This window comes from Dromiciops gliroides, chromosome 5, assembly GCF_019393635.1.
Source record: "Dromiciops gliroides isolate mDroGli1 chromosome 5, mDroGli1.pri, whole genome shotgun sequence".
NCBI classification, from domain to species: Eukaryota; Metazoa; Chordata; class Mammalia; order Microbiotheria; family Microbiotheriidae; genus Dromiciops; species Dromiciops gliroides.
The window spans coordinates 283,705,466-283,732,549 of NC_057865.1; the positions used below are offsets into that span (position 1 = coordinate 283,705,466).

The 27,084-nt window shown below is 47.2% G+C and overlaps 1 protein-coding gene across 2 annotated transcripts in view; it reads left to right on the plus strand.

The window, feature by feature from the left end:
• Positions 1-263: 263 nt before the first annotated feature.
• BTBD11 (BTB domain containing 11) overlaps positions 264-27,084 on the plus strand; it is a 306,362-nt gene continuing 279,541 nt past the window's right edge. For both annotated transcript variants that reach the window (XM_043968397.1, XM_043968398.1), the window contains exon 1: positions 264-2,123. In XM_043968397.1, the coding sequence (XP_043824332.1) occupies positions 821-2,123 (1,303 nt within the window). In that variant the 5' untranslated portion in view covers positions 264-820. The remainder of the gene's footprint in view (positions 2,124-27,084) is intronic.

Genomic DNA, 27,084 nt, shown 5'->3' on the forward strand with positions numbered 1-27,084 from the left:
AGAATTGGGGGGGGGGAGAAAAGGGGGAAAGGAGGAAGAGAGGTAGCTCATTAGCATGCTCCCATCCCATTGGCTCTTTCCTCCGCCCTCCTTTACATACGTCCTTCCCCAGCTGGTTGGCTAGCTTTTGCGGGTACGGTAGGGAGAGGGTGGCTGGCTGCTGTTGTGGCTGCTGCTTCTGCTTCTTCTCTCTCCGGTCCTGTGCAGTGCAGGGCTCGGGCTGCGAGACTGCGCCGGGCGGGCGGGCGGGCGGGCTGGCCGGAGGTGCTGCAGCGGCGGCCGTGGCGTCTGGCTGCTGCCGCCGCTGTCGTCGTCTGTTTGGGGTCTCTGCCTGGCTTCCCGCGACTGAATAGAGCCCAGCCCGGGCCCAAGGAGGAAGGCGCAAAAGACTTTTCATTTTCTTTCTTCTTTCGGGTTGGATTTTTGGGGGTTGGGGTTGTTTTTTTTTTTTTTTTGGAAGGTGGGAAGTAACTGCGTGTGATTCCCACCCCCCACCCTCAGCTGCTCTGGCCGCCAGCCTTCTCCCATTTCTCGTGCGCCTCTGATCTCACTCTAGCTCCGGGCCGCGGAAGATGACTTGGGGGTCTCCTCTGTGTGCGCAAAAGGAGGCGGCGGCCCAGAAAGGCGGAAAGTAGTAAGACTTCGTAGTTCTGCAGTGGGTGAAAAGTGAGCTTCCGAGGCGGCGGCGGCGGCGGGCCGGGCTCCCTCACCTATCCATCCCCATTCTCCAGCGAGAGCTCTACCTCGCGCGCTGCCTTTCTTTTTCTGGCTTTCCCTGCCCCGGTTGGTTTCTCGTGGAGCAGCATGAAGTGCGGCCGCGATGGCCAGGAGAGGTAAGAGCGTGGTCAGGACGCTGGAAGATTTGACGCTGGACTCGGGTTATGGTGGCGCGGCGGACTCAGTCCGCTCTTCCAACTTGTCGCTGTGCTGCTCTGATTCACACCCGGCGTCGTCCTCGTACCCTTATGGAGGGAGCTGCTGGCCGCATCTAGCTGACTCCATGCACAGCAGACACAACAGCTTTGACACCGTCAACACTGCCCTGGTGGAAGACTCCGAGGTGCTGGACTGCGCGGGCCAGCACTGCTCCAGGCTGCTGCCCGACCTCGAGGACGTGCCTTGGACCCTGCCCGAGCTGGAGGCGCTGCTGCTGCTGCGCCCCCGGGAGCCGCGGGCCGGCCTGGCGTCCGCCACCCTTCCGGCGCCCGCGGCGGGCCCGGGCCTGCCCAAAGATGCCCTGGCCCGCCTCTCCACGCTGGTGAGCCGGGCGCTGGTGCGGATCGCCAAGGAGGCGCAGCGGCTGAGCCTGCGCTTCGCCAAGTGCACCAAGCACGAGGTCCAGAGCGCCATGGAGATCGTGCTGTCCTGGAGCCTGGCGGCACACTGCACGGCCGCCGCGCTCGCTGCACTCTCCCTCTACAACATGAGCAGCGCCGGCGGCGACCGCTTCGGCCGCGGCAAGTCGGCCCGCTGCGGGCTCACCTTCTCCGTGGGCAAGGTGTACCGTTGGATGGTGGACAGCCGCGTGGCGCTGCGCATCCACGAGCACGCAGCCATCTACCTGACCGCCTGCATGGAGAGCCTCTTCCGGGACATCTACGGCCGGGTGCTGGCCGCCGGGCCGCTGCAGCCCGCCCTGGCCCTGGCCCCGGGCCCGGCCCCGGCCCAGCCGCCGCCACCGCCGCCGCCCGGGGCTCTGCCCCCGCCACCACCGCCCCCTCCCCCTCCGCCGCCGCCCCCGCTGCCCCCGCCGCCGCCCCGCGTCCCGGCGGAGCGGGAGCGGGAGGCCGGGGCAGGAACAGGGGCCGGGCCAGGGCCCGGAGGGGGCTGCAGTGCGGGGAGCAGCACTAGCGGGGGCAGCAGCTGCTGCGCGCCCCCCGCAGCTGGCGCCACTGCCCAGGCGGCCGCGGCTGCAGCCTCCGCCGCTGCATTAGCCGGAGGCCACCACCACGTCCACCACCATCACCACCACCACTACCACCAGCCGCAGCATCACCACCATGCCCCCCACGAGCCGCCCAAGTTCACCGTGGAATCCCTGGAGCAGACAGTCAACAACGACTCGGAACTCTGGGGGCTGCTGCAGCCCTACCAGCATCTCATCTGCGGGAAGAACGCCCACGGTGAGTGCCCACAGGCAACCCTCCCACCCCCTTCTCCTTCTCTGGGCAGCCGGTTCCCCACGGGAGTCTTGGGCACCTTGGCTGAGACAGGATAAACGGCTTAAGAACGGGTCTCTTTCCCTCCCTCTCTCGAGGTTTACACCCGCATAGGCTGCGCGCCTTCCGGGGTCGGAGCGCCTAAGTCCGGGGGAGTGCGGTCACGCCCCCTCAGGAACCTCTGTGGAGCCCCAGCGGGCGGGCGACTGAGCTCCGGGGCCTCCGGCCTCCTTACTCTAGACTCCTGCCCAGCGGGGGCGGGGCACGCCACATATTTTAACAGGTTTGGAATTTTGCGGCAGATAGTTGCTCCCATCCCCTCCCTTGCCTCCCGATCCCTGTGCCCAAAGCGACGTTTTGACCTTGAAGCTGACAGATTCTGGGGCGCTGAAGGAGGCTGGCCGTGAATGAGGGAGGTGGCATCGCTGCCCTGCTTACCCCGTTACTCTCTCTCTTTCTGGGCAACAAGCTGGGAGGGGATGGGGGCTGCAGTCGGGGTTTGAAGCGGGGCGGAGTCAGAGGCAGAGAGGAGAGGGAGACAGCCCTGCGGTGTGTGTGAGGGACTTCTAGCTCCGCAGTGTGCCCCCCTATTTGGGGGGATGTTTATACGATTAGCGCTGGGAAAGTGAGAACACCCTAGGTGCTACCCTGACCCTTCTCGGTCCTGGGGTTGTAACTACAGGGGTGCCTACTCTGGTGAAAGGACACTGTCTCACCGAGATCCTGGTCTGAGGAGAGAGAAGATGGACTGGGGAAGGGGGGGGGGGGAGAGGTGTGGCCGGGGTAGGGCTTGCAATCTCCAGCCAGTCTTTCCAGCAGGTTCTGAAATTGTTCTCTCCTGATTTCCTCTATTTTTAAGGCTAGTGATCAGCAGGACCTATATTGGCACTGCAAAACTGGTGGGGGGTGATGAGGATCGAGTGCGGGGATGGGGATGGGGAGGCAAGCAGTACCGTGTGTGTGTGTGTGTGTGTGTGTGTGTGTGTGTGTGTGTGTGTGTGAGAGAGAGAGAGAGAGAGACAGAGACAGAGACAGAGACAGAGAGACAGAGAGCTCTCAGACATCCTGCCCGTCTCAAAGCCTTAGCTAGATACTTCAAAGCTTCAATTTTCCACAGGAAATGGTATAAGCGTAATCAGAGACTCCCCAAACGAAAGAAAACTTTGTTACATATTCAGTGGTTTGGCCAGAGGTTGCCTGGTGGGGACTGAAATGCTGTCTTTCTGGACAGATTTCATTCATGTTGCTGCATGTTTACCCGGGAGGCTGCTCCATCGATGGGCTCTGGTGCTGCAGAGCAACCCCCTACCCACAGCTCCTTACTCTCCAATGTAAGAGAGAGAGCCTGAAAGTGTTGGTGCCCAGCAAGAGGCAGGGGTGCCTCCAGGACTCAGAATGCTCCTGCTTAAGAGAGAGGGGACATTTCCAGACTTTTTTGTTTAACTGTCAATCAATCAATCCAAAAGCAAGCATGTATATGTATATAAGCAAGCCCTGTGCTAGGTTTCAGGGGAGAATTGGGGGGAAGTAACATAGAAAGGCAAAAATACAATCCCTTACCTCAGGAAGCTTACATTTCATTGAGAGTCCTTAAGGTAAAGGTACAGGTGAGAAAACTGAGACTTAATAGTCAAGTCCTTGGGGCAACTAGGTGGCTCAGTGGATAGAGCACTGGCCCTGGAGTCAGGAGGACCTTAGTTCAAATCCAGCCTTAGCCACTTAACACTTACTAGCTGTGTGACCCTGGGCAAGTCACTTAATCCCAATTGCCTCACAAAACAAAAAAACAAAACAAAACAAAAATAGTCAGTCCTTGATTTGTTAAGCCTTAATTCTGTGCAGGAGCACTATGCTAAGTACTGAGGATACAAAGAGAAGCAAAAACACAAACCTGATCTTCAAGGAGCTCATATTATCGACAGTACCAGAGGTCTTCTCTTCCCTATTTTCAAGATGGGAAGACTAAGACTCAATCACACAGTCAGACAGGCAACAAGCATTTTTTGAGTGCTTACCTTATGACAGGCTCTGTTCTAAGCACTAGAGACATTGGGAGACACAAAAACAGTCTTTACTCTCAAAGAGCTCACATATTCTACCAGGGCTTGCCAGGAGAGAGCACTACCAAGTCTTGGGAGCTGCTTGGTGGCAGAAAACCAGGATTTGAAGGTTGATCAATCCTGCCTCTCCCCTCTTTGGTTAGAGGAAGGCACATTCTTTAAGGACAGGGAATGTAGTCTAACACTGACTTGCCCAGCCCACGTGTCCCACCTTCCTTTCCCTTTCCCATCCTCACTTACTCTCCCCTGGAAAATCCCAACCAGCTGGTGAATTTTGGGGACAAGACCTGAGAGACACTTTAGAGGCTTAACTCTCATTTTACAGAGAAGGAAACAGGCCCAGGCACTGACTTTCCCAGCATCACACAGCTAGATGGTATGATGACATCTTGGTATCTTAGAATTGCCTAGATAGATGTAAATGTTAGAAATGAGAAAATAGAGGCTTGGAGGGGTGACTTAAGTTTCCAAGTTAGTGCCAGCTGGTTAGCTTCAGAAACAGAACTAGGTCTGATGAGAAACCACATAGACTAGTCAATTGAGAGCCAGCTTTAAAGATAGGAAGACCCAAGTTCAAGTGATGACCTGGGAGTCACAGGCTGTCAGTGTGACCCTGGGTAAATGTGACTCAATAGTCCAGGCAGGTCTCTAAGGCTAAACATTTTCAAGAAGGTGCTGACCTACTTTGGTACAGGAAATTTCTTCCCTCAGAGTCCCCTATGCCAGGTCTGATGATTTCTTAAAAGAAAGGTCCATTTCTCCATCCCCAGACTTTCAGCCATCTAGAAGACAGTTACAATAATGTCAAACATAAAAGCATAGAGAAAAGAGATAGGAAAAATGCCTTCCGTTAGACCACAAGAAGATGGTTAAAAAGCCGCCCTCAGCTCCTCTAGCCTAGCTCTGCTGGACAAATTATTTGACCACAAATGGTCTTGTCAGGCTGGGTTCCCCTCTGTTTTGATGGACTTTGTTTAGTAAAAGGCTGAAGGTCAAAGGAACTTCCTTTGGTTCAGGCAGTACTTTCTCTGGGAAGCATCTCATTGTAATGGAAAGACCACTGGCCTGAAAGTCAGAAGACTTGGGGTCTAGCCCTGGATCTGCAACTCACCAATTATGTGCCATTGGGAAAGCCATTATGCCTTTCTGGGCCTCAGTTTCCCCATCTCTACCCAACAGTAGAATTGGACTGGATGATCATTTAAGGTCTCTTCTGGCACTAAAATTCTCTTCCTAGACTCTTTCTTTTCTCTTTAATGGATTTCACTTTTATAATCCATGTCTTTTAAAAACAGTTTTTGCGTTTATTTTTTTAAAAGAATAGTTATAATTTAAGGAGAAGGAAGACCACAGAGTTGGTTAAGCCTGTTTGAGTTGGCGTTGTTTCCTGGTCAGTTCCCATTACAATGCATTTTCTCATGAAGTTCTAGTATGTTCATTTTAAAATCCCATCATCGAGAGTATAAGCTTTACCTTAATTTTACCTCCCACCCACCCCAATTTATTTCCTTGGTTTTAAGGCAACAACCCCATTTATCTAACATCTTTAGAGAATACACAAGTGGGAAATGTATTAGCCACTTCCTTGCCTTATTAAACAGAGTATAATGAATTCACCTTAACCATTTGTTGATGACAGAGGCTCATCATTGTGGCCATCCAATATGGATTGGATGGCACATTCTCAGGCTCTATTAAAGTGTATGTGGTGGGGGGGCACTTGGCTCCTACACTCACTGGCCCTAGATTGCATGCTTTTTATGCCTTTGCCTGATTTTTATAGTTTTTCTTTCTTTTCTCTCCCTATAAGGCTAGTTGCCTCTCACTTGTCATCTTCACTGTGTCTGTTCCTAGCACTACCCGTTCTTCCTCCTTTCATTGATCAAGCTGGTTAAAATTGTTTCTAAAATGAAAATAAATAGACTCTGAATAAAGGCCCAAGGGAGTTCCCTTTGAATAAAGGGTATGAACTCTGTGAACTCTCTTCTGGATGCTCAGAGGCCATTTTTTATTTCTTCATTTAATAGTTGAGATATCCAGAAAAATAGTCGCTGTATAAGTGAGGCATTACCAAGTGGAGGTTTTCATTTTCCTCCAAATATATCAAAATTCTATTTCCTTGGTTCTTAGAATGATAGGCTGCATAGGAACTTAAAGGACATTGAAGTCTATCCCATAGAATCATGGAATATTATGGTTAGAAAAGACCTTAGTGTTCACCTTGTGGCATAGTAGATAGAGGAATGCCTTGAAATCAGAAAGACATCGGTTCAAATCCTGCCTCTTACTAGCTTGTTTAGGTAGTTTGATCTTAGGCAACCTTTGCAGAGCTCAAAAAAGGCAATGGATGTGAGGTACTTTGTAAATCTGTAATTATGCCTTTGTCCAATCAACTGTCTTCATAACTAGGGTCCAGAAAAGTGAGGTGACTCCTCCAGTTCACTGATGAAGTAACTGGTAGACTCACAGCCAACTCTTCTGACCCTCAGATCCAGAGCTTTGCTTCTGTCTTCCAGCATTATCTTGTCAGTTCAACAAGCATTTATGCAATACATGCCCATGTGCTAAGCACATGGGATATCCAAAGGCAGAAATTAAATAGTCCTTGCTCTCAAGAGGTTTACATTCAACATAGGGGAGGTGACATGCACACAGATTGGTAAGCATGAAATACACGTGAAGTCATTTGGAGGAAGAGGAAAGCACTGATTCCTGAGAAAATCAGGAAAGGATCTTTATAGCAAGAGGCACTTGAAGTAAGCCTAGAAGGGAGCTAGAGTTTCTAAGAGATAGAGGTGAGGAGATGCCCTCCAGGCTTGGAATGGAACCCAGGCAGAAGCAGCAATGTGGGAGATGGAATGTTGTGTGGGAATGGCAGCTAGATTGCATAGAAAATAGAGCCTTAGACTTGGAGTCGGGAAAGACCTGAGTTCAAATCCTACCCCAGAAACTTAACTAGCTATAGCTAGTCACTTAAGCTCAGTCTCAGTTTCTTCCTCTTTAAAATGGGGCTAATTCTATTTGCCTCACACATGGTTATTAGGATCAAATGAGATAGTATTTTTAATGTGCTTTGTGAACCTTAATGCTCCATACAAATGCTTGTTTGTCATTGTTGTTGTTGTCTTTGTTGCCTAGAGCACAGAGTGCATGAGGGAGAACGTGTGATCAGCTTTGAAAGGGTTGGACTCGCTGTATCAAACTTTGGGAGAAGGTGGACAGGGGTCATATAGTATGGGAAGGATTAGATGGATTATAAACTGTATCGTTGGAAGGAACTTCTAAATGTGGGGGATCACAGATACATTTGAGCATTGAGTTGCCTGATTAGTTAGACTGGCGCTAGATTGTGAAGGTCTTAAATGCCAAATCGAGGAATTCACATTTTAGTTAGAGGAAATAGGGAACCATTGAAGCTTCTTGAGATGGAGAGTGATGATGGTCAAGCCTGTGCTTTAATCGTATGACTTTGGCAGCAATAGGAAAGATGGTTGGACAGGGGAGAGGGTGGAGGCAGAGAGATGAATTAGAGATTTCGTTACGGGCATATTGGTATCGCAGCTACCTCAAAATATCAGCAGCCTTAGACTGCCTTCCTGCATCTATGTGAAGATACTATTAGAAATGTCGGGGGCAGCTAGGTGGCGCAGTGGATAAAGCACCGGTCCTAGATTCAGGAGGACCTGAGTTCAAATCCAGCCTCAGACACTTAACACTTACTGGCTGTGTGACCCTGGGCAAGTCACTTAACCCCAATTGCCTCACCAAAAAGAAAAAAAAAAGAAATTTCTCTACCCTGGTCAACTCATTTACTTACTCTTGTGGTTATGGTTGGGGGGGGGGGCGGGTAGAGACAGCGACAGAGACAGAGAGATGAAGAGAGAACAAGGCAGAGACACAGAGAAAGAGAGACATAGAGACAGAGATTGAGAGACCCTTCACTCTCTCTTCCCCCTTCCCCCTTCCCCCCTCCCTCCCTGCTTCCTTCCTCTCCTTCCATCCTACAGTCTTAAAGTTAGAAGAGATCTTAGAGGTTATATGGTCCAGCCTCTGCCTGAATCATGAAACTTCTCTTCAATATCCCTGGCAAGTAGTTTTCTAGCCTCTTCTTTGAACACCTAGTAGTGATGAGCAGCTCACTACCTCATTTTATTTGGTGTGATGTATGAATCTGTGTCACTAATGCAGACTTGATTTTAAATGGATTACTCTGTAAGTGGAGAGAAGTAATAAATGCACTAGATTTTTTATGGTCTCTTTACAGTCTCAGGATATTAAATCACTTTTCAATATTAATTAGCCTGAGCCATCATCATCCGTCATACTCTCTCAGATGGCCTTTTATTTTCCTCTTGTCTGTGTAACCATACTCTCTCTCTGCCTAGAAGCTCGCTCAGCAGTTGTCTTTCTCCCAGCTTGCTGTCCTGATAGTCATGCAGAGTAGCTAGGCCAGGCCAAGTGTCACAAACTCATTTTCTGAAACAACTAGGTGCACATGTACTCTGTCTCCAGCCCAGTGCCTCAGTGGTTACTCCCTCCTAAGAGCACATTTTGAAATGAAACTGTTGGCCAAAATGAAAACTTGGTGTCTGGGTCAGGAGAGGGTTACTGGGAGTTGGTGAGTGCCAGTGTCATTTTGAAGGCCCTGCCAATGATAATTATGATGCCTGATGGAAATCAAACAGCATCGAGGCCTCAGTGGCCTGATGGCCGTGGGATAAGAGATGAGAGGATTCTAATGGTGAGTTTTCTAGTGTCTGCCTGTGTGACCTTGGGCCAGTCACTTAACTCCTCAACAGAGGAGATTATAAGGACAACATGTCATCCCCCTGACAAGGGATTCTGGCTAAATTAAGATAATTATTGTATTCAAAGCACCTGGGTAAGTGACAAGTATGAAATAATGATGTAAATAATAATCAGCAGCCCCCAGTCTGTGTGGGGCCCAGGGCTGTCCTTAGTTGAATCAAAGTGTGTGGCCATCTGCCTTCCCCAGTACACTTAAGGAGAGAAGGAGGAGGAGGAAAAAAATCCTCAAGGGGAAACAAAGTCACAAAATGATGACATGCAGCCTGAGTGGCATAGAATGATGATGATGATACTAACAACAATAACCACAATAATAATGCATTTAGGAGCAATATTTTAATTTAGTTTAAAATTTCAGTACAATCTATTCTATTGCATTCTAATTTTTAAAGAATCTCTCATCTGTGAGTATCATATATATTATATATGTATATGTGTGTGCATATATACGTATCTATATACATACACACACACATATACACACACACTCTCTGTTAAATGTAATGTTCAGTCATCCAGAACATCTTATGCCACAATCATTTTGGGTATACAAGATACCAAGGATCTTATGTAAAGGTTTAGTAACTATTAAGTTTTGAGTAAGAGCAACATTTTGTCTACTTATTCCTCCCTTTTCCATTTTTCTCTCTCAATCCATACATTTAGATCTATTATCTATATCTATCTATCTACCTATCTGTCTATTCATCTATCATCTATCCATCCACATCCATCTTCTATTCCTATCATCCATCCATATCTATTATCCATCTCTATCATCCATCTATCTGCTGTGCCTATTACCCATCCCTATCTATTATCCATCCACAGGCATCTAACTATCATCCATGTCTTTCCATTTAAAAATCTATTTTTCTCTTCAATCAACATTTAAGCATCTTTCAGGTACAAGGAGGCACAGTGCTAGGTGCTAAGAATTTAGACATAAAAGTGAAACTGGGAGGAAAATCCCAAAGAAAGTGTCATTTTATTCCTAGAGCTCAAGCCTGGTCACCGAACTGCCTGATCAGAACACCTTCAGTAGCTTCCTGTTGCTCCAGGATAAAGTAGAGACTCATCTGTGTGGCCTCTAAGGTTCTTCACAATCTGGCTCCAGCCTCATTCCACTGGATGACCCATCAAATCTGGCCCCCTGAGCAACATTTTTAATAGGTGATGTGGTACCTAATACTTATAACTTCCAATGTATTTGGAATGTAAAACTTTCAAATTCTAGAGGTCTGCTGGAAAAAAAATCAAAACCAGGTGGGGACAAGATGAGGCTGCCTCAGGGGTTGTACTAACAATGCTTTCAGTCACTCTTCAGAAGATAAGTTTTCATGCCAACACTTTTATTCAGTGACAAAACGCAAACATTTGATCCACCTGTTCCCACTAAACATAAGGAGAGTAGGGTTGTGACCTGACCCCTCAGAGAGTCTGAATAGAAGCTCTGATTTCATTGGCCTGGGCAACTCCTAGGTGAGGACACTCTTTGCCAAAGCTTATCAGCCTCTATCTTCTGCAAATCTTAGAGAATTGCCTAGAGCAGTGGCATCAAACTCAAGTAGAAAAGGCTGCCTATTGACTTAGAAAACCACAAATCAACATTATCTATATCATGTTGTATTTTTATTTATGTTAAACATTTCTCAATTATATTTTAGTCTGGGCCCGGTAGCACTGGGGAATTTTGCAGGTGTTTGTGCCCTGGACTCCACTTTGATCCCTCTTGCCTAGAGCACTGAGAAGCTTAGCTACTTGTCTGGAATCATATAGCCAGAATGAGTTTGTCTGAGTTAGTACTGGTGGTGCAGTGGGTAGAACATTGGGCCTGGAGTCAGGAAGACCCGAGTTCAAATCCTGTCTCAGGCACTTATTGGCTGTGTGACCCTGAGCAAGTCATTTAACCTCTGTTTGCCTCAGTTTCCTCATCTGTAAAATGGTGATCATAAAAGTTCCCACCTTTCAGGGTTGCTGTGAAGATCAAATGAGATAATATTTGTAAAAATACCTTAGCACAATACCTGGCACATAGGGGGACTATTTAAATGCTTCTTTTCTTGCAAAGTGGCTTCTGAGTATCAGCTGTTTATTGAATATAGAACAGGAAGGAATCTTAGATGTACCTGACCACATCCCCCCCTTTCTCAGTACATACTTCCACCTTCTCTCTCTCTTAATTTCTTTGTCTGTATCTTTCTCTCTCTGTCTTTCTTTCCCCCTCTCCTCTCCTCCTCTCCCCTCTCCTTTCCAAACCGATAGAGTCAGAGAGGTATATAGTGGGCATCGAAGTTAGGAAGCCTGTATTCAAATCTTGCCTCAGGCATTTATTTATTGTGAAATTTGGAGCAAGTCACTTCCCATCTCTGGGCCTCTGTTTCCTCATATGTAAAATGAGTGGAGTTGAACAAGATGGCATCTATGGTCAGTATCTGTTGTTAAGGGCTAAAATTCTAGCTAAACTGTCTAAAATATCTAATGAGTGGTCGCCAATAAATTATAAGCTTTAGCAAGAGTTAGACTTTTAAGCATTTATTAAGGAGAATAAGAATTTGGTAAAGAGAGAGAAAGGCCTAGATTCCTATCTATTAAAGGGAGAGCACATTTCTAGCTCCGCTCTCCACCAGAGTCCAAAGGAAAGAGCGTGAGACTGAGCGCCAGTCTCTTCCTTCCTCTTCCCACTAGCCCGCGTCACTTCCTGACGCCAAAGAAAAGACTCCTGGTCTTGTCCTCAAAGACCTTCACTTCATGGGCAGAACTCTTCTACAGTAAGTCTCCAGCAGGTGGCGTTATTCCAATCGTTACACTGTGAACTGAGCCCCCTAAGGTGCCCAGACACTCTTATTACCAATGAATGACCTAATTCCTTTCTTGAGAGTCTTTGTGTCCTTGATTACCCCAGTGGTGATGGTAAGTAGCTTGATGAGGGCTGTTCTACTTGTCCTAACCTTACCCACTTTGGGTAAGAAGAGCTGGATGATGGAATGGGTGACTGGTCAAGAACAGCTTGGCCATGAATGGATGGCCTTCCTGTAACAGTATGGATTTTATGCTACCTTATACCTCTCCTCCAAATGAAGGCTCCCTTGGCAGGAAAGGAGGCATCCATTATGTAGTGGTGGATCCAGTCAGGGAAGAAATAAAGTGTGAAATTCAGGTGTTCCAAAGACAGGCTCCGCCAAACTTTTCCCAATGGCAGATCAGGGAGTTAGGCCCCAGAGACAGGAAAGAACAAAAGCAACTCAAACCTTTAGAGAGGAAGAAAGGGCAGGATTTGGAGGTTATGGGGCTTTGGGGAATTATTTTTGCAGTTAGTTCGAATGAGATAATGTATGTAAAGTGCTTTGCACATCTTGATGTCCTATAGACTTGTCAGGAACAGAGAGTCATCCTGACTATTAAAAAGTAGGTGAAAAAAAATCAATGTTTCTTTTGTTTTCTGATGTCATTAAGAAATGGGTCCTCTTCTTCCAAATCCCCAATAAACCCATTTCATTGCCCTCGGGGGTTGGGCACTAATCTACCACAAGACCATGGATCTAGCATTGTAATGGACCTTAAAGGTCACTGAGTCCACCTCTCCCATTCCCAGTGTTATAGATAAATACCAAGGAAGGGCAGGGCCTTCTGAAGGTCATGCAGGTAGAAAATGTATGAAGGATCAAATGTTTGTGTTTTGTCACTGAATAAAAGCGTTGGCATGAAAACTTATCTTCTGAAGAGTGACTGAAAGCATTGTCAGTACAACCCCTGAGGCAGCCTCATCTTGTCCCTACCTGGTTTTGATTTTTTTTTCCAGCAGACCTCTAGGGGATTGAGCCTAGATGGGAACCAGTTGCTCCATCCTTTGATAGGAAGGAAGGGAGGGAGGGAGGGAAAGAGAGAGGAGGGGGGAGAGAAAGGAAAAAAAAAACATTGGAGTAAAACCAAGCATCATTCTTGACAGTGTATACCATATTCCACACCCTTAGTCCCCTACCTTTCTGTGTTTTCATCCTTGCTTCTCTGTGACACGTTTACTCATTACAATTAATCAGTTGGATTTGCCTTTTAGTGTTGTTTTCCATTTTGTTATTATAGGCACCTTGTCTCTTGTTCTCTTGGTTCCACATTCTTTTGTTCTGTATCCTTTCACAGAAGCCTTCCCCTGTCTCTCTGAATTCATCACCTCCATTGTTTCTTCTATAGCACAATTACATTCATCTTTATCACACTGTTCAGCCGTCCCCCAGCCAACAGACACTCATTTTATTTCCTGAATCTGCTGCCACAAAGAAAGCTGCTAGGAATATTTGGATAGATGTGGGATCTCTGCGCCACTGACCTCCGAGGGTGTATGTGCCCAGAAATGGTGTGAATAGCCACCTGGCTTGTCTTGTTTTCTCAAATGACTGGACCAATACACAGCTAGACCACCACTAGTGAGATTAGCATTGGGCTGTTGGTTGGCATGAGACATGTGGCTGACCAAGCCCCTGCCTGGGCTAAAGCTTTTGTCTCAGATGACCCCTCTGTACTGGTTTGCTATTTTTTGTTATGTCACTCACAACACACATAGGCTATAGGAGGAAGAGAAGGGAGGGAGGAAAAGAGAGAGACAGACAGAGACACAGAGACAGACAGAGAAAGAGACAAAGAGGAAGAGACAGAGAAATAGACACACATGCACACAGAAACACAGACAGAGACTAAGACAAAGAGAAACAGAGATGGAGATTGATAGAGACAGATTGAAGAGAGGATGAGACAGGGAGGCAGAGAGAAGAAGAAAGAACATGATAGAGAAGAGAAAGACAGGGATAGAGACAGGGATAGATGGAAGAGATAGGGACTGAGAAACTGAGAGAAGAGAGAGGGAGAGTTAGAAACAAGAGAAGGGAAGAGAGGGAGACATCAAGAATCCAAGCCTAGGAGGTGAGTGGGGAGGAGAAAACAGGAGAGACCGGGAGATAGAGAGAGGGTGAGAAACAGAGCTGGGAGAGGAAAGAGAGGGAAAGACAGGAAGACAGAGGAAATGGGAAAACAGGACCAAGAGAAAGAGGGAGAGAACAGGAGTGACAGACAGAGACAGAAGAGAAAGAGGCAGAGAGAAGGGAAGAGAAAAGGAGAAACAGGAAGACATGGGGGGAGGAGAGACTGAGAGACAGGGGGAGCGGAAGGGGACAGGTAGGGGGACAGAGATGGGGGAGAAGAAGAGACTGAGAGAAAGTAAAAGACTGAGAAGCTGCGTGGGGATCAAGGGGAGGCAGAGAGATACAGCAGAAAGAGAGGAGGGAGGCAAGGGGGCAAAATTGGGGAGATGGGTTAACAAGGTTGACTGAATGAGAGCTGCTTTCCTTCACATGATGAAAAAACTCATGTGCAGAGTGGGAACAGTGAGTAAAGAAATCTCCCTGGGGGGGGCAGCTAGCTGGTGCAGTGGATAGAGCACCAGCCCTGGATTCAGGAGGCCATGAGTTCAAATCCGGCCTTAGACACTTGACACTAGCTGTGTGACCCTGGGCAAGTCACTTAACCCTCACTGTCGCCCCCCCCCCCCGAAAAAAAAGAAATCTCCCTGGCTCGGTTTCTCTTAGTTCCATCATCTTTTTCTTTTCCTCTACAAGTATCCGTCTCCATCTCTTCCTCCTGCTCATTCCAGACTGAAGATTCACATTCAGGCCTAGGTAATAGGCTTCTCCCTGGGCAGTCGTGCTGCTGGCTGAGAGCCCAGGGGTGACTCTCCCCTGCTCTCTCTTCCATCCTTCCTTATTCCTGGGGTGCAGCATCTCCTGATTTTGCTGCTCTCCTTCCCCTCCCCGTTTCCTCTCAACCCCTAGGTGAGCTATGGGTTCAGTGAAAAAAATGAGTTGGCTACTTATTTCCCCAAGTGACACAGCTTTCATCGTCATTGTCATTCCTTTGTGTCCAATTTTTCATGACCATTTGGGGTTTCCTTGGCAGAGATACTGGAGTGGCTTGCCATTTCCTTGTCCAGCTCATTTTATAGATGAGGAAACTGAGGCAGACAGGGTGAAGTGACTTGCCCAGGGTCACCCACCTAGGAAAGTGTCTGAGGTGAGATTTGAACCTAGATCTTCCTGCCTCTAGACTCAGGGCTCTATCCACTGCACCACCCAGCTGCCTTTGAGATAGCTTTTGGGTCTCAAAAAACTGAGGAGGGCAGTTATGATCTTGGGGAGTGGGATTATAGGGGAATGTGAGGCCAGGGAGGCTGGGAGTTGGGATTGAAATGTATTTTGGGTTTAATTCAGTGAAACCTAATTTAGTTGTTTGCTCCTTGTGTGACCTGGAGCAAGGGACTTTGGTCCCTCTCTGGGCCTCCCTCCTTATCAGTAAAATAAAGGAAGTAGATTCATTGTTCTCTAAAGTCTTCTCAATTCTGTGAGTGCTGAGGACCCTGGGAAGAGATAATGAGACCCACAGAAGCCCATGTGACACCCTGAAGTGGAATCCACAGCGGGGATTGGCTCAGACATAAAGGCCAAGCCATCACAAGTTCCCTTTGAAGGACTCCTTGGTGCAGAACCAAGCAGGGGCTGTCAGGCCAGTGATGGAGCAGGTCTTCCATAGGGCAGCAGGGAAGGTTGGCAGGTGAGGGATCAATCACTCACCAAGCAGGTTTTACACACTCAACTACACGCCTGGTGCTGGGCTGTACAAAGACAAAAATGAGACGGCCTCTGTCCTCCAGTAGCTTACATTCTTTTTTTTTTTTTAAGTGAGACAATTGGAGTTAAGTGACTTGCCCAGGGTCACATAGCTAGTAAGTGTTAAGTGTCTGAGGCCAGATTTGAACTCAGGTACTCCTGACTCCAGGGCCGGTGCTCTATCCACTGCGCCACCTAGCTGCCCCAGTAGCTTACATTCTAATGGAAAGGGGGAAGGGTCTGGGGGATCCCAAGGCTTGGAAAAGAGAAGTTTAAGGGAGACATGCTTTGTGTCTTCGGATCTTAGGATGTTCTGAGTATGACATTTTAGGAAAGGTACTGATAAACCAGAGGCAGCTGGGTGGTGCAGTGGATAGAGCACTGGAAGACTCATCTTCCTGAGTTCAAATACAGCCTCAGACACTTGCTAGCTGGGTAACCCTGGGTAAGTCCCTTAACCCTGTCTGCCTCAGTTTCCTCATCTGTAAAATGAGCTGGAGAAGGAAATGGCAAACCCCTCCATCATCTTGGCCAAGAAAACCCCAAATGGGATCACAGAGAGTCAGATATGACCGAAATGACTCAACAATTGATCAACTGGGGAGTGTCCAGAGGAAAGCAGTCAGGGTAGTGAAGGGCCTGGGGTTCATGTCAAGAGAGGAGTAGTTGAAGAATCCAGGGCTGTTGGGCCTGGACAAGAGAGGCCTCATGGTGGTCAGATCAGCTATCGTGTAGGAAAGGGATGATTAGGCTTGTTCCTCTCCATTCAGGGGTTTAAAATTAGGAGCCACATGTGGAAGTGACAAGAAGAATTACAGCTCTAAGTAAGGCGAGGAAAAACTTCTTTTTGCTTAGGGGTGGGGTAGGCTGCCTTGGGAGGTAGTATGGTGTCCTTGCTTTTTTTTTTGGGGGGGGGGTGAGGCAATAGGAGTTAAGTGACTTGCCCAGGGTCACACAGCTAGTAAATGTCAAATATCTGAGGCTGGATTTGAACTCAGGTACTCCTGAATCCAGGGCCGGTGCTTTATCCACTGTGCCACCTAGCTGCTGGTCCTTGCGTTTTTGACACAGTTTCTTCATCTGTAAAATGGAAATATAGTAGCACCTACCTCCCAGGGTTGCTGTGAAGCTCAAATGAATAATGATTGTAAAGTGCACCGTGCCTGGCACTTAGTAAGTGCGACATAAATGTTAGCTATTATTGTAATTATTAATATTCTTGTTGTCATTGTGGATGTTCTGGTAGAAGCCAAGCAACTCCAATCCAGTGTTCAACAGGTATTACTGGGTGCTAGGTGCTAGGTTGCAAAGACAAAGGGGAAAAAGCCACAGCTCCTCAAGGAATTTCCTCCTAACATGTAAACAGGCAAGCTCATTCACGATCATTTGAGGCAGGAGAGAGACCTGACACCTGGGGAATCAGGAAAGGCTGCGCAGGAGCTGAGCCTTGAAGGAAGCTATGGAGTCTGAGAGGTGAAGAGGGAGTGCATGCTCGGCATGGGGCACAGCCTGTGCAAAGGCATAGCGAGGGGCTGACAGAAGGTCGAGTTTGGGGAACAACAATCTGGTCAGTTTGGCTGGAACTGGGACTAATGTGGATTCCACCTGGAAAAGTGGGAGGGGGTGGACTGTGAAGAGCTTTAATGGCCAGGCTGTGGAAGGGTAGCACTGAGAAGATTTGGTTTGTTCTGCCTGGTCTTAGAGGACAGAATGAGGGAACCAGTGGGGAAATTACAAAGATGGAAATCTAGGTGTGAAATCAGGAAACACTTGGGAACAATCAAGGGGGTGGGGTTCCCCCTGGAGGGAAGAACAGAGTTCTCACTGGAAGGCTTTGGGAAGAAGCTGGACAGCCACTTGTTGGGCATGAGGATTTCTTTTAGGAAAATGCTCTTAGGCTAGATGGCTGCTGAGCGTCCCTCCAACTCCCCCTCTCCGGATTGTCGTCGAGGGCTCGTGTGGAAAGGATCCTGAACTGGACCCCGAGCCAGGGAGATCAGAATCCAAATCTACCCTCCAATGCTTCCTAGCTGGATGACTTAGCAAGCCACTTCCTCTCTGTCTGCCTCAGTTTCTTCATTTTTAAAATGGGGGTAAAAATAGCCCCCACCTCCCGGGGTTGTTATGAGGACCAAAGGAGCTTTGTAATGTTCTTTGGAAACCTTAGAGCGCTATATGCACACACATGTACATAAACATGTGTGAATATGTGTATTCTATATCCAGCTAACTCTATATTTTATCTGTCTCTATATCTCTCTCCATTCCTCTGTCCATTGTTATCTCTTTCTTTCTTTCTTTCTTTCTTTCTTTCTTTCTTTCTTTCTTTCTTTCTTTCTTTCTTTCTTTCTTCCTTCCTTCCTTCCTTCCTTCCTTCCTTCCTTCCTTCCTTCCTTCCTTCCTTCCTTCCTTCCTTCCTTCCTTCCTTCCTTCCTTCCTTCCTTCCTTCCTTCCTTTCTTTCTTTCTTTCTTTCTTTCTTTCTTTCTTTCTTTCTTTCTTTCTTTCTTTCTTTCCTCCATCCACCCATCCATCTGTCTATATCTTTCTATTTCTACCTATCCATCCACCCATATCTATTTATGTCTTTCTCCCATCCATCCATCTATATCTATTTCTATCTGTCCATCTATCCATCCAACTCTCCATCCCTATATCTATCCATCTATCCATCCATCTATCTACACATGCACACCCACTAACTATTCTTATTATTAATAGGGGGTTCATGCCTTGGGGGGTGGGGAACTCAATGACCTCTAAAGACCTTCCTAAATATAGGATATACTGGTCCTCTGGTTCTATGAAAGAAGGAAGTTGTGATCTTTTATCTGTCTAATGGAGGAGGCAGGACAAGAAGAAACACTAAATCCTTATAAGCCCCAGTAACCTCACGTTTAGTGTCAAGGAGTCTTTATTTGTCATCTAATTACATCTCACTCCTGGCTAAGAGCTTCCACGTTCATAACCAATAATAGCTATGACAATCCAGACACTTAAGTGCTAGGGAAAGAGACCAGGGAAAGAAAGAAGAGACTACTGCAGAGACTGGGTCCGGGTGGGAATAGGGGTGTGTGTGTGTGTGTGTGTGTGTGTGTGTGTGAGAGAGAGAGAGAGAGAGAGAGTGTGTGTGTGTGTGTGTGTGTGTGTGTGTGTGTGTGTGTAAGTAAGTAGAAGGAGCAAGGCTCTAGAGGTCAAGGTCAATTGCAATCCTCTGCCTTGACAATCATGGGACAGGAAGGAATCACTGGATCATAGATTTTGAACTGAAAGGGATTTTAGGGGCGGTCTAGTTCAGCCCCCTCATTTTACAGATGTAGAAACTGAAGCTTGGAGAAATGAATTGCCCAAGGTCATATAGGTAGTAAGTCAGGATTTGAACCCAGGTCCTCAAGTGCTCCTCAGATTGTCATGAACTGGTTTGAATCCAATGAGGGGGTCGTCTCGGCTTCTGTGGGAACAAAAGCCAATCTCTGAGACTCAACATGGTCCCAAACAGTGGGTTAGGGAGAGAAGGAAGAAAAATAACCGAACTCTATTGGAAAAGGGAAGAAGTCAATAGAAACAGTAGGGGAACAGCTTGCCTGGCAATGGAGCGGTTACAGATTTAGAATTGGAAGGGAGCTCAGAGGTCGGCAAATTCAACCGTTGCATATTACAGATGAGGAAACTGAGGCCCAGAACTTGTGACTTGCCCAAGGCCACACAGGGAGTGTCAGGGTCAGGATTCAAATCCAGTCTCTCTGCCTCCCTGTTTTTCCCCCACTTTAATCTGCTTATCCCTGGATTCTACTACTGGCTCCAGCACCATTTTGCTATGGAGAGGCAGCCCAGGCTACTCAGCTAGAGAATGTCCACAGTGGGATCTGAACTCGGGTCTTCTGACCCCAAGGCTGGTGCCCTGTTGGACTGGAGAAACTGAGGTCCCTGAAAACTCAGAGCTTCTGTGCTTCTGTGACTTGTGAGATTCAGAGTCCAGGAAGTCCGTGCTTAAATAGGGCAGATTTTTTATTTGTTTAGTTAGTCCACATTTATTGAGTGTCTGTGTCTTGTTAAATGCCCATGAATCAAATGAACCCTACTAACAAACTCTTTGCTGGTGATGCCTCATTTCCAAGGCAGTATTCCTGACCCTGGGGAAGCCATGTTCTTAGCCATCCTTTTGTAACAGAAAAGACAATTGGGTTCAGACCCACAGAGCCCCGCAGACCCTCCCGGGGGCTCATTCCAACACTCTCCCTTTAATTTGGCCTGAGTCAGGTGATTCACCCAAGAGCAGGGGCTCAGACTCACCCTTCCCCCTATACCTGATGAAATGTGAGCTTCTTGGCCAGCAGAGTGACAAAATCAATTTTATGTGAATAGAGAAACAGCTCCCATTCAGAGTGGGGAGCATCAGCTTATCTGCAGTCCTGAATTCTTGAACAGTGTTCTCGTTTCTAGCTGTGCTAGCAGAGGGTGACTCTGGGATATTTTGGTGCTTAGGATAATAAGGTTCGGAGCTGGAAAGGACCTCAGCATTTTACAGATGAGGAAAACTGAGTCCCTTTCCTTATCTCTAGTCATCCTGCTAGAGTGTGACTCTGGGATACCTGGATGATTAGCATCATAGGATTGGGTGTTGGAAAGGGCATCAGAGATGATCTGGTCCCACATCGGCATTTTACAGATGAGGAAACTGAGGCCCTGAGACTTAGAAAAGACTTGCTGAGGGTCATAAAGGAAGTGTGTAGCAGAGCCTGGTCTTTGGACTACAGTCCTCTCTCCATTGCTGTTATACGAGATCTTTGTGGTACCATGTAATAAACACACATCTTTACCACCATCCCATGGCTCTGAAAACCATTTTGCAAATGTGAATCAATAAAACTCTATTAGAATGCCAGGAGCTATATAAGTAGGGTATTAATGCACCAATTTCACAAGTCATTAAACCAAGGATCAGGCAGCAAATCAATGGCTTAGGCACTGATAGACCCTGCTGAATCCTCAGTCCTAGCAAACAGAGTTGTAACTAGGGTGGGCCAGTGGGGACTTTGGACAAGGGCTATAAATTGTGAGAACACAGAACACCTTCCTGAGGGTGCTTTCTCCCCTTACCCACTCTATTTCTAGCCTTGGCCTCCTCTTCCTCTTCCTCTGAAGTAGAAATGTGCTTCTTCCTTTTGGAGACTAGACTTTCTGCAGGGTAGGAACCTCTGGGTATGTGTAAATCTGCTTCTTCTCTCACCTTCAGGCCAGAATCAAGTGATCCTCTTGACATTTCCTGCCATTCCCCTTGGGTAATGATACTGTTAGTTATTGCTCTGATAGCAAATACTTCTCCCCCATCCCAAAACCCCTCCCTTCTCTTTGAAGGGCACACTAGAAATGACAGCCTTGGACCAATCATTTGTTGTAATTCTAAGGTTATGTCTGCTTGGGATTGTAGATCTTAAAATGAGGGAGTGACCTCCAGAGGTCATCTAGTCTAGCCACCTGCCTTTAGGGAGGCAAAGTATTATGCCCATTTTACAGATGAGGAAGGTGAGGCCCAGAGGAGGGAAGTGACCTGCCCAGGTCACCTATTTAGGAAATGATAGAGAGGAGAGTCTGGGTCTACTTCCATCTAGCAATCTCCTTTTAGCCATTTTATTCTATTCCTTGGACACTTATTATTGTTGTTGTTAGAATCTGGTTTCATTAGTGAAAGGTATTGCTTGTGTGAAAACTCCCTCTACCAATGCAGGTCCCACGACTTACTGTGTTAGGCATTTACCTGGGGCCCCCAGGGATCAAGTGATCTGCGCAAGGTCACATAGGCAATATATGTTGGAGGCTACATCTGGATCCAGGTCTTCCCAATCCTAGGCTCTCTGTTTATCCCATACACCATGTTGGGTATCCTCCTGGACACTTTTTTTTTTGGGGGGGGGATGAGGGTTAAGTGACTTGCCCAGGGTCACACAGCTAGTAAGTGTCAAGTGTTTGAGGCCGAATTTGAACTCTGGTCCTCCTGAATCCAGGGCTTTATCCACTGCACCACCTAGCTGCCTTCCCATCCTGGACACTTTTATTGTTGACTCTGTGTAAAGCATCGTGCTAGGAGGTAGAGAGACAGACAAAAATAACAACTGATCTCTGATGGCTGGACAGTACCATGGCTAGAGAGTTGGGAGGAACTGAGTCCAGCCTCAGATACTTATTTAACTTTGAGACCACTTGGACAAGTCATTTAATCTCCGTATGCCTCAGTTTCCTCAACTATAAAATGGGACAATAATAGCACCTACCTCCAGAGTTGTTCTGAGGATCAAATGAAATATTTGTAAAGTGTTCAGGGCTAAAAAAAAGTAGTGTTTGGGGCTATACACATACATACACACATAGATATACACACATATGCACACACATGAACACATGTATAATATGTACATGCATGTATACACACATACACATACACATACCTATCTTTGGTCAATACAGCACCAACCAGCTTGTCTGATGGATTTCTTCCACTCCTTCAATTGACATTTCACCAATGGGCAGTTCTTCTCTTGCTGGATTGATTCACTCTTGTTCAGCTAGAACGGAGTGCTCGAAGAAACTTCATCTGTCTTGTCAAATGACCCATCGGTCGAGGAATAAAAAGAAGTGGTTAGAATAAGGAAAATGCAGCCTCTGTTTCTTGAGAGTCTGCAGGCAGTGGTGAGGTCACTGCAGACCTGTGCGCTGAGGCCTGGGGCACCCGCTCCTCTGCCGAGTGACCTTGGGTAAGTTATGTGACCTCTCTCTGTGCCTCAGTTTCCTTATCTGTAAATGAAGGGGTTGGACTTGAAGGTCCCTACAATCCCCTCCAGCTTGAGGCTTATGATCCTAACATATGATTATCCTAAGGTCAGAGGAGCGCTTGTCTTTTATTTATCCATCACTCACACTTAGTGATGCAGACGGAGGCGTCAGTGTTTGTAGGGATCACATCCCACTGAACTCACAAACATTTCTGCTGGAAGGAAATTGAACTTTCTTTGGCTCGGAGGGAGAAATAGTTCCCTTTTTGTGTCAATAATCTGCTACCCCCTAATATTCCCTCCCCAAAGATGAATGATTTCTTTCCTCAGATCAGAATAGACTATCCTGAGATGATTTCCCATTGGAAAGCCTTTCTGAGAATTCAGGCCCCAGGCCATGGATTCAGAGACTATGAGAAGGGACCAGGCAGCAGCAGTTCATGGGATGGAGTCAGAAGATCTAGGTGACAATCCTTGTTGTTCTGCTGTTTTCTTGCATGTATGACCTTGGCAAGCCACTCCATTTCTCTGGTGGAGTTTCATCATTTGTAAGAATGAGGGGGTTAGACTAGGCTGCTAAGACTCCATCCAGCTTTAGATCTTTGGTCCTTTGAAGTCACTTGACTTCCTGGGCCTCAGTTTCCCCATCTGCAAAATGAGGGGCATGGCCTCGGAGGTACTGTCCAGGGCCAGGGCTATGATTATATGGCTAGATGAGTTTAGCCAGTCACCTCATTGTACATGTCAGGGAAACTTGAGCCCCCCAAAGAGGAATTGATTTGCTCTAGGTCACATGGGTGAATAGGGTTTGGCAAGATCAGGGATAGAATCGTTTTCCTGATACTTCATTTATTATCCTTTCCATTGCCCCAGAACTGCCTCCTCTGCATAAGCCACTGTTGCTCTCATGGCCGATTATTTCCCAAGCTATTCCTGTTCCTAGCCTGGGTTTGCATGTCTGTTTTGGGTCCATTCTCTGTCTGTGTGGCTTTGGACTTTTGAAAATGTCAGTTCCCAGCATGTGCTGACCTGCTGTCTCTGTGTGGAGGGTGATGGGAATGCAATTACATGGAGGGATGATGCCCAATAAGGAGAGATGAATCTCTCTGCTGCTGCTGCCATTCTGCCTTTTATATCTTAGAGTTCCCGACTTTCAGAGCCAGAAGGAACCTTCAAAATCATTTAGCCCAACTCAGTTCTACAGATGAAGAAACTGAGGCCCATAGAGATCAGGTGATTTACCTGGAAGGGACCTGTGAGGCTGTCTTGTCCAACCCCCTCATTTTACAGAGGAGGACACTCAGTCCCAGGGAGACAAAGGGGATCGTGGCAATAGAGTAAGTCACCAAGCATTTACTAAGTATATGAAGAAAGGCAATAATAGGGTCCCTGACCCCAAGGAGCTTACATTCTAATGCAGGGAGGGGAGACAATCAAACACAAATAATTTTACATACAAGACAGACCCATTGTAAGGGGAAGGTGAACTCAAAAAGAAGGCACTATGGGGGTGAGATGGAGGGGGATAGGAGTGAAAAGAGGTGAAGGGGACCTCCAAGGCCATCCAGCTCAATACCCTAACTTTACAGATTTGCAAACTGAGGCCCAAGCAGTTTTAATGCTTCCTATAAGGTCACTCAGGCAGCATGAATTAGAATTGGGATTTGAGCCCTGGTCCTCTAATTCCCAAGCCTGTGTGCTTTCGACTGGGACCCCTTGCTTGACTGGGGACTCTTGTTCTCTCCATGACTGTACAGAGATGCCCTGTGGCTCAGTCTCTTTCTGAAGCTAATCCCTTTGAATCCTTACGTCTATAGTCTGATCATTCAGTGTGACCCAGGCTTTTATTTGAGAAAACTGGATCTTGAAATGAGCAGGATCTAGAAAATTGACCCCCCCTCCCAAGGTGGGGCTTAAAAGTTTCTGGGTGCCTGCCAAGATGTAAGGAATGGGGGGAACCCAGACAGTGGAAATGTCAGCATTCGGCTTGGCGGAGGATCAGGATGGAGGAACTGGAGGAGGGGAGCCGGGCTTGGAGTGTGCTTTCTGATGAAACTTTGGATGCTTGCCAGGCAGGAGGGGTAGGCAGAGAGAAGGGAGCAGGGAGAGGCAGGATGGGAGAACGGATTGTCACTGGTCCTTCCCTTCCCTGGCAGCTGCTCTGGGGACAGCTGCATCCACATAACTCTTCCCTCTGGCCCCAAGAGGTGGTAGGCGGCCAGCACACCAGAAATCTGAGCCTGCCGCTCCCAACCGGGGGCCGTGGTCCCTTGTGCTCTCCAATGAAGGGACGCTTGATTGCTCATTCCAGTACAGGTGATTTGTTTCTCCGTTCAAGGAGTTTGGTGAAGGGGAAAAAACTCATGAAACTCAGCTGCCTTTGATGAATGAATGGTCTTTGTCACAAGTGAAACATCCAAGCTGCCAAAGGGATCATCAATTGGTGGCCCTCCAAAAAAGAGCAGCTCTTATTTGGATGTATAGGGTTGTGGGGCTAGAAGAGACCTCAGAGGCAATCTAGTGCAATCGCCTTGTTTTGCAGAAGAAGAAACTGAGGCTTAAAAAGGTGGCGACTCATCCAAGGTCACTTACGAGCTGAGATTCAAGTCCAATGCACTGACTCCAAATCCAGCGCCATTGCCAATGCGCTTTCTCAGATGATCTGACTCATGCTCCGGTGCTACCCCAGGACAGTAACTCTACTTGTTAGGAAGATCATCCATCCTTTAAGACAAGAAGATTCAAGGCGGGCCGCTAAGTGGTGCTGTGGATAAAGCACCGGCCCTGGATTCAGGAGGACCTGAGTTCAAAGCCTGCCTCAGACACTTGACACTTACTAGTTGTGTGACCCTGGGCAAGTCACCTAACCCTCATTGCCCCACAAAAAATAAACAAACAAAAAAAGAAAGAAAGAAAGAGAGAAGAAAAAGAAAAGAAGATTCATTTACAGAATTAAAGTCAGTCATGGCCTTTCCTCTTCAACCTTCATTCCTGGGCCTTCTGGGTAGTTCATTCGTTAGCTATCCATTGGGAGGCAGATGTTTTTTTCTTCATGCATATTTGGGTTTAGCCATTTGGAAATCTGGAAGAGAAGGCCATTTTGTGTGTGAGCTGTGGGTTCTCTGTGTACCAGTCAGTAGGATGGAGATTTCAAGGCAAGCTTGGGCGGGGGGTGGGGGGGTGTAGGATCATAGATCTCAAGCTCATAGGGATCCTCAAGGGCAGCTAGTCCAATCCCGTCATTTGACAGGTAAAAAAACTGAATCTCTTTTTTGCACTTTTTTTGGTTTGTTTTTGCAGTTCAATGAGGGTTAAGTGACTTGCCCAGGATCACACAGCTAGTAAGTGTCGAGTGTCTGAAGCTGAATTTGAACTCGGGTCCTCCTGAATCCAGGGCCAGTGCTTTATCCACTGTGCCACCTAGCTGCCCCTGAAGAAACTGAATCTCAAAGAAGGGAGCTGACTTGCCCAAGGTCACACAGCTTCCAAGTGCATTTACTCTTCCCGTTTTATAAGATAGATTACAGGATCATAGATTGAGAGCTGGAAGGGACTTTAGAGGAGATTTGATTCACCCCCAGTCATTTTGCACATTTGGAAACTGAGGCCCAGAAAGGTGTGAGTTTCTTGAGAGCAGTGACTTCTTTGTAATCTCTCCTTACTTAGAATGCACAAAGCATGTGCTTAATAAATGCTTTTTCCCCTTACTTCCTTGTTGATTTGAAATGATTTCCCTGGAGTCACACACGTAGAAATTGAAAAAGACAGGATTTGAACTGTCCTGAGCAGGTCCTTCGACGTCAAAGCCAGTATTCTTTCTACTGTCATATACCCCAGAGAGAAAATACTGTGAAATTAGCCTGGAAAAGTAAAATTTATTCAGCTTCTCCCTGGAAGTTGATGAAATGGGCATCTCCTCAGTCAGGATTCGGGGGAATGGGTACGGGTGTAGCTTCAGGTTTGAGTTTCTCACATATGTGGATCTGCTCAGCTCTTCTCCATAGGAGATGGAGCTTTCCCTGCCTACCAACTGTTTCCCAGAAATGTTGCTTTAAGCTCTGATGCCACATGCCCGAACAGCCGGTGAACAGCAGTGCCAGGGTGGGGAGGGTTGGGATTGGGTGTGGCTGGCAGCAATTCCTTACTCCCAGAGGAGCAAATGATGGCACAGATCTCTTGAGAATCATCACCAGATGAAGAGATTAATAAGAATGAGAATAAGAGAAGTGATTTCATTGGGGAAGGGGTGGCTTTCTAATTTAAAAAGCTGCTACTGCCAAGAGTATTGGCATTTTCCCTATACTTTTTAATCTTAGAGTTACCTAGAACTCTTTTTTTTTTATTTAAATTTTTTTTAGTGAGGCAATTGGGGTTAAGTGACTTGCCCAGGGTCACATAGCTAGTAAGTGTTAAATGTCTGAGGTCAGATTTGAACTCAGGTCCTCCTGACTCCAGGGCCGGTGCTCTATCCACTGCGCCATCTAGCTGCCCCCTACCTTGAACTCTTAAGAGGGGAAATGTCTTACCCAAGGTAAGCCAGCATGTGTCAGAATCAGGACTTGAACCCAGGACTTTCTGAATGTAAGGACATATTAAAAGTAAGTAACAAGTGGTTTTGAGGCCAGGACAGATTCA